The 8,040-nt window shown below is 37.8% G+C and overlaps 1 protein-coding gene across 1 annotated transcript in view; it reads right to left on the bottom strand.

Moving 5' to 3' along the window:
• Positions 1–1,674: 1,674 nt before the first annotated feature.
• Positions 1,675–8,040, bottom strand: part of ESRP2 (epithelial splicing regulatory protein 2) — a 46,525-nt gene continuing 40,159 nt past the window's right edge. Inside the window, exons 16-17 of the mRNA XM_010584728.1 lie at positions 5,995–6,106; positions 1,675–3,061 (exon numbers count right to left, since the gene is read on the bottom strand). Coding sequence (XP_010583030.1) covers positions 6,017–6,106 — 90 coding nt within the window. The 3' untranslated portion in view covers positions 1,675–3,061; positions 5,995–6,016. The remainder of the gene's footprint in view (positions 3,062–5,994; positions 6,107–8,040) is intronic.

Genomic DNA, 8,040 nt, shown 5'->3' with positions numbered 1-8,040 from the left:
AGGGAGGGCCCGGCCTGCCTTCCCCGCTCACCCCCCCCCGCCCCGAAACACGGCCAGCAGGCACCCCCCCCCCTTTTTTTTTACTACTACTACTTTTTATTTATTTAATACTGAAGCGAGTGGGCTATGGTACTGTTTATTCTCTTACTACTACCTCCCTTCACACCTCCTTCAGGCAGGACCACAGCGTTTTCAGTACAAGAAAGAAGTCCAGAGTGAGAGTGGCTCCAGGTCGGGCCTGTTGTCAGACGCCCAGCTGGGGGGCTCTGGGCTAACCAAAATGCTACCCCTGCCCTTGCAGTCGTTTTGCACAGATAACTTCTCGGGGAAAAAAAAAAAAAAAAAAAAGTATGCTACACACAGGGCCCGTGCATTACCTCTTACAAATGCACAGCCTGAACCATCCACGTTCAATTTCTATAACTAGTTTCCCCCCCCTCATGCTGAACTGTGATTAAAACAGCAGTTAGTGATAGCTAAGCCTCTTTTTTAAGAGATGGCTAGATACAGACTTTGCACGTGGCAGTCCGTTTGCAATTTCAGTTCATGTTAGCATGGGACTGCACTTAAAAGTTACACTGCAAGCACTGTTGACTAAGCCATAAAGGTGTTAAAAGAGTAAGGGGAATGTGTACATCTAAAACACGGCTGGTGTCTTATGGAAGGAGCAGAGCACATCCAAACAAGCTGTAAAAAGACTAGATGCTTTTAGTAGATTAAGCACCATTTCAGCTAACAGAAAACTACAACTTCCATACAGGCTACTAAGAGAAAAAATAAGATGTTTCAACTGATTGCAAAGCCATAACCAAGAGGTGACCAGATGGACCAGGGCAGAATGTAACAGTGTAATAAATGGACTGGTAGCTACATGGCATAGGTACTGTATTGCTCAGGATAGACTCCCCAAATTTTTAAAAGGGAGACAAGCATTCTCCTCAAAGGCACAAAGAGAATGTTAATTATAATGGTACAACCCTCTCTAGTATTCAAATCACTTAAAAAGTAAGATTCCTGTAGACTTCACCAAAACAAATCTTGGAAACAGATTAATGCAAACAGTCCCACTTCACAACAATGAAAAACTTTTCCTCCAGTCCCACTTGACTGTGCTAAAACTTCAGCTGGGAGGTTTTAATGATGAAACGGCATCTGGCATGGAATGCTTCTGACTAGAGAGAAGCAAACCTTATCATATTAAGAAATATGATTTCCATGCCCCCCCCCCCCATTTATTACTACAGAAAGGTTGTCTGGCTCCATCATGACATAAACGTAGCATTTTGCATTGCACAGAAAGGCAAGTCAGCCATTAGGTCAATTAAATCCAAACACAAACAACATTTCAAGTTCAGTGCTTTGTTTCCTCTGGCACCAGAATGAGAGCACTAAGCATGTAAACAGTTACATCACATTGCCTAAAAAGTGTTCCACTACAAGAGAAATATCCATCATGTATATTTCTGGCTTACCAGCACATGCAAAAAGAAAAAAACCCCAAAAAACAACAAAAAAAAAAAACCAACAAAAAAACCCACACCACTCTCACAAGATATATATGCTTACCTAAATCTAGGAGAAAGAGAAAAATGAGTAAAAGGTTATTTATCAGAGAATGATGCCCCATGAAAATACACTGAAAGAAAGCATGTTACTTTCATAAACCAATACACATCGTAAGCATCTCTTTTATTTGTTGTAATATAAAGAAGCATACATCATTCAGCTCTTTTAAGTACAACTCAAATTGTACACTAACAAAAAAAAGATCAATTCAGACATCCATGAACATGTCACAACAGGATTCATTACATTTTGCTCTGCTGGTATTGCACTTGGAATGGTTTAAGTAAGGCACAGTAAAAACAAAGTCATTTAGTGCTTGTACAGCAGATGTCTTTTTTAAACACATGCTACATGACGTAAAAGTACTTCTTCTAGCTTATGTATATACACACACAGGGAAAAAGAAAAAGCATGCACTAGAGGATTTAGATTTCAACATATCTTGTTTCATAATATACAAATAAAGTAGTTTAAAGATGTAAACAAATTGCATGCACATAAACTAGAGCAAAATCTTTAATACAGTATCTGAAAGCTATTATGCTTAAATAAAAAAATATAACTTATTAGTACTCAGGTTTATGTGCCATTTTTGTCCTGCAGAGATTAAAAGTCTGGGGCAGGGAGCAGGGAGTTATGGGTGGGCAGGGAGGATTTTTCTGGGTTTGCTGTTGTTTTTATTTTTTTGCTTTACATGTTGGCAGCAGTACATTGGTAAGAAAGACACATATGGCTTTTGCAAAACAATGTATAATAAAAACATGAGGAAAAAGCACAATTGCATTTGGGGTCCAGCATCCTGGTATTTTCCAGTCAAGAACAAAAAAACCCAAAACAAATATCAACGTGATCTACGCTTTGAACTGGGAAAGCTATGCATTCCAAAAAGACCTTTCTAAAGACATTTAAACTCTACAAAACCCAGACACTTGTCAAGTGTAAACTCTTGAGAACTAAACACAGAAGACTCTGAATGCCTCAAGCTTCGCTTTCCACTTCAAATGCTACTGAACAGGTTTCTCCCATGGCTGTGATAGCTGAAGTGCTATTAGATTGTCTTCAGAATTAACTAGATGCCAGGAGTGGGTTTGCTTATTTTTAAACAAGTACATTAGAAATTAAGTAAATAAACTGCATAATTTTTGGTTTCACTTTATCTTTGGCATAGGATACGCCATTTTTCAAATTAAATACAGGACATGTACCACTCTGCATTCCAACATATGCTGAAAAGGCACATTTGCTGCTGCCTGGGTGGCAAGGGAAGACTTCTTATTTTGCAAAAGGCACGGTGTTGAGTGCAACATTCTTTCCCCATCCCCCAAAGAGTGTTTAGTTAAACCAGGTACAGTTCTACATAGCGGCTTCCCAGGAGCTGTCCGTTTTTCTCAGCCACTGCTTTCTTAGCTAGATCCAGGCTTGGAAAAGTCACCAATGCCTCTCCACTGGGCTGGCCACTAAAGTTGTAAAGCACAAGGATGGAATCTGCATGGAGCTGCAATGGTATGAGAAGACAAAAGAGAAAAAACTATTAAAGACCAGAGACCACACCTGGGAATGCAGTTTTTAATGCTGTGCATCAGGTTCACTCCACTCCTGTGTCTGTGGCAAAAGGTTCTTTGTGGACGTGAGAATGGGAAGGAGCAGAAGAGACTGAAGATTAAAAGAATTCAGTCTTAGCTTGGCAAACAGCAGCAGCTCTTATTCTGCTGGTGGGCTGAACAGAATGATGTAGACATAATTCCATGCAAAGATTTTGCTAGAGAAGTAATTCAGATTAAAGGCTAAAAAGAAAAGACTTGGATGTTAATAAAGGGCAAATGGAGCAAGAAAGTCCAGGCATTCAGTGAATAATTCTTGTGTTATGTGGACTACTGGCTAAGTGACAAAGGCTATAGGGTATGTGAATATTCACACACAAAGTTTGACACAAAAAAAAATGTTATAGAGCTGTATGAGAGTTCAGTGTTGGGAGGATGAGCTGAACTTCACACAGGTATACAGTGCAAGAAAGATTGTTCAGTAAAACAAAGTAAAATTTGGTGCAGTCCAACTGAATTAAAGATATATTTATTGTAATTTTAACAAGGCTAAGAAAAAAGCAGGATAGCAAATGAGATTATTTAGTCATTGGAGCTGATTTACTTTGGAGTGCATTTGCCCTCGTGAATTCTTAAAAGGCAGTTCCAAAATGCTGCGTTTAAAGCAGATGTGTCTGCCCTATGGTACGCCAGCCATTTCTGATAACATGCTAGAAGCCCTTCCAAGCTAAGTTTGGAAGCCCTATTTGTTGGGTAAAAATGGATCTCAGTGAAGTTTCAAAACCAAAGGTTGAAGGATCAAAAAGCTCAGCATACAAGGTTAATTTGTTGGAGAAATCAGTGCCAGACAAAACATACAGTCTATGCTGGAAAATCAGTTTAATGAGTATTAACCTAATTCAAGTTAAGTTCACGTGACATATGTCCTCATGAGTTTAGAAAAGGTTAAAATATTTAAGGGTTTCAATTTTTGTAGAATTTATGCGTGTCTGGTATACTGCAAGAAATATCAGACTTCTCAGTTATTACCAGTAGCAGTTTCCGATCAGCTTTACATTCAAACCTATGAAAATAAAGCAAGTACATGCCAGAGTTTCACTCACCCAAACACTTAGCAGGCAGTAAAAGTATTCTTAAGATATAAGCAACAGTACACTTTAGAAATTAAAAGCATGTACAAGACAGTACAGACTCATATAATTTCTTCTCACAGAACTAAAGTTAGTCAAGAAATGGCATGCAGAAAGAAATTCAAAGACAAATAAAAACCATCACATCCAAAGCCCAGTTCAGGTTTGGTTTATTTCAGAATAACACTGTGCTCAAAGAGAAAGTTGTACACAGTTTGGGTTGCACTGCAAATCTGAGCTAAAAATGGTCTGCTCTAAACCAGCTCTTTGCTGTTAATCCATATGGGATCAAGTCATTTACCATCAGTCCTGAATGTAAGTTTAATATTGCAGTTCAGAGTCAGCTGAAAACACACATGGAGCACAGTTAGAGCTCTGAGCACAGAGGAGAGCTTTAAAAAGTAGTTTAAATAGCAACATTGGTGTAATACCAATGTTAGGATCTGCATAGAAAGTTAGCAGAGAAGTCTACACGTTCTGCAAGCAACGTAATTAAGAGTTAAATAAACCCCTTCAGTTTCTTTTTAAGACACACTAGTTTTAGTTTCTTATTTATAGATAGAAATAGATTTTCTTTATGTTCATATATTTTAAAAAATATAGATTCAAATCCATACAAATCTTTTTTCTGGATGTTTTGTTCTAAGAAGAGTGGTATCTGTATGATACTACTTTGGACTGCTTAGAATTCAGGATGGGCTACTCCATGAATTATTTTCTAGTCAAAGACTGTTTCCATCTCATACACAGTAGAACCCTATTGCTGATTTGGTTTAAAGAGACCCAAACATGTTGTCCAAGGTCACGTAAATATGGAAGTGCTCAGATTAACAATGGGTGTTCTTCTGTACACCACCAGACCATGCAGCCTGTAGTGTACCTTCCCCCCAGCAGATCTAAAAGTATCATGAGAAACCGACCAAGTTGACGGTGATTATGCAAAGGTAACTTTACCTGCAAAGGTAATTCTATCAAGGCACAGTATTTGATCGTCATTTTTTGTACTGAAAGTTTTGTGTGTGGTTTTTTGGTTGTTTTTTTTTTTGTTGTTGTTGTTTTTTAAGAGAAAAAGACATAGTAACTCATCAGTAGCATTTTGAATGGAATACAATGGTATTGGGATGTCACAAACTCCATGTAGGTCACAACAAAATTTCTTTAAGAATTATGTGTTAGTGCCAAAAATGCAGGGAAGTTTACCATTGGCAAATTTAGTTGCATTAGAAAGCCACTACACCAAAGAAACCTCTCCTAAAAAAAAGAATGGAATAGTTCACATTGCATTAGGGAAACCAAGAAACAGAGAAATTAATTTCTAGACAGATATATGATACAGGAAAGAGAAAGCCAGAGGTTTGGGGTTTTTGCACACACATTTGTGTGAGCTTTATAGTCATATCAAGGAAAAAAAAAAATCCATCTTCTATGACCATGCTAAAAATAAAATATTGGACTGAAAGTTTCACATGAGAAACAAGCACTAATAAACCCTTCTCGAAGTTCAACACACCGTCTGAGCAGAACCAGGCAATCACACTACCTCCACCACTGCTGTTCCATCAACTACAGATCACAATTGGCCTATTTCCTTGGGTTAGTTGATTTTTTAATAGGACGAAAGCAGAAAGATTAAAGCAAGGATACCAACACAAGCTACAAAGGGGAAAAAGCCATAAGCAAAAAACTCTGTATCACCAAGCCCTTCTTTCCCTTCCCATTCACCACTGGAGACCCAGTTTCTGCCAGTCGCATCTTACCTTCTTCAGAAGTTACAAAGAGTTACAAACAGACCCACTCTTTCGGTGCTTGTAACATACTCCTTGCTTGATCGCTCAGCTGAATAAGGCCATTGTAGTCATCAGGTGCATACTACAGTACAAGTGTGATATATGATAATCAGCAAGAGAAGGAACAGTTCTGGTACAGCAAGCCACACAGATGATCATTTGCAATCATAATTAAGAGCATCAGCTATAACAACTGGCAGGAGACAGTGAATTTGACAGATACTATTTTTATGCAAGATAAAAAAAATACATCAACTGAATTACTGGTTGTAGAAATAGATTTAAAGTAAATGCATGTGGGTAATATTCTAAACTGTGTATTTCAACTGTTCCTTATCAAGGAAGGGAAATAGTTCAGACCACGAAGTGCTCCTTTTTTCATTCTACTTATGAGACAGCAGCATCAGGTAACAAAACTCTTCAGTTTGCATAATCATGCTTCCAGTAATGACTCTCACTGGGACAGATGAGCATCTTCCAGCGTACATACTGAAGTGGGGGATTAGAAGAAGTGTTCGGATCTCATTCAGACTTTTATGCAGTCATGAAAACAAACAGCAGCTTCTCTAGGGTGGAGTAATAAACACTTCAGCTGCATATAACACTTGCATTACATAGACTACACCAGTGTAGTTAAAGAAAATTAATGTCCCAGCATGAATGCACTTAAAAGCTAAAATAGCATTTACACTAGTATGGTACATTTCCATATAGGAAAAAGAAATAAACTATACAGTGTAACTGCATCATGATAGATTTGTAGTAGAAGAATATTAAAATAAAAATAATGACTGTACAGCACAGTCACACCAATAAATTAAAACAAAAAACCCCACATGTGGATCAGATCTAAAAAAAATATTTGAGATCCTGAATCCAAATAGTAATCATGCATACTATTGGAGGCCCTGATACAAATATGAAATCTATAGTCAGAAAATAGATCTTGGGGAATATGAAACCTTGTTTTGTATCTATCTCATAATCTTTCCAAATTATATATCCTGGAAAGGGACTAAGCGTTCTTGCACATGCTATAAAGACTACTGGAATGCCTCCTGTAATCCAGACAACAAAATGTTAGCATAACCCAGGTTACAGAGTATCCTTTCAGTGGCAAGAAGAGTTTCCAGTCTCCCCCAAAATGGCCCTTTGGCACTAAGGTTTTAGAGGATTGCCAAATGCACACAATGTAGACATACTATGCTGCCTTCCTTCAGTATTTCTATAAAACAAAAAGTCTCCTGCCAGCTTAGGGAGAAAAAGGTATTATATTTGGGCATACAGGACACATGTATCCATCCAAAGTGAAGTTGAAGAGAAAAAAAAACAACCATCAGAGTATACACCTTCCACAGAGAACAATAACCGAGAGCCCAGAGAACATAAAAGAAAAGAAGAACCTCCCAGAATTTTTACTACCGAATTCTAGCCACCTTCACATCTAGACCCATGCCATTAAGTAAAAGACAAATACAAGAAGTATTTTCTAGATAGTCTCTGCCAGGGCAACCAGACCGTGCAAATATTAGATTTATCAGTTCCCAGACCTGCCCTTGAACAAATCTACAAAATGTAAGTTTACTCTTTGGAAGGAATGTCTCAAGATAGTACATACTTTAGATTATCAGTAGATGTACAGTAGGTAAAGATCTATAGTCTTGTGAGGGACAGTGTTTAAAACATTACACTTGAAATGCATAAACAATGTGGAAAACATGAAAGTGGGAAAACTACCCTGCACAGAAATGACAAAGTTGTCAGAGCTTAGGCCTAGGCTGAGAGACAGATCAAAATACCTAGCAATAGAAGCAACTTTTAATCACAAAAAGATAGGTAAGAGACTGTAGTTAAAATTAAACCAGAAGTTGTGGAACAGTAAATTCTTCAAACCTACAGATTTCAAAAAGTAGTACTGCAAACCAAGCTAGGAAATAAAGTGACGGAATTCTTATTCTGTGTGAATGAAATGGAAACTACCCTAACTTGCCTGAGGAAGTACATGATCATGAATAC

Source organism: Haliaeetus leucocephalus, unplaced genomic scaffold (genome assembly GCF_000737465.1).
Source record: "Haliaeetus leucocephalus isolate CR32 unplaced genomic scaffold, Haliaeetus_leucocephalus-4.0 Scaffold92, whole genome shotgun sequence".
NCBI lineage: Eukaryota > Metazoa > Chordata > Aves > Accipitriformes > Accipitridae > Haliaeetus > Haliaeetus leucocephalus.
This window is presented reverse-complemented; position numbering and strand designations above follow the sequence as displayed.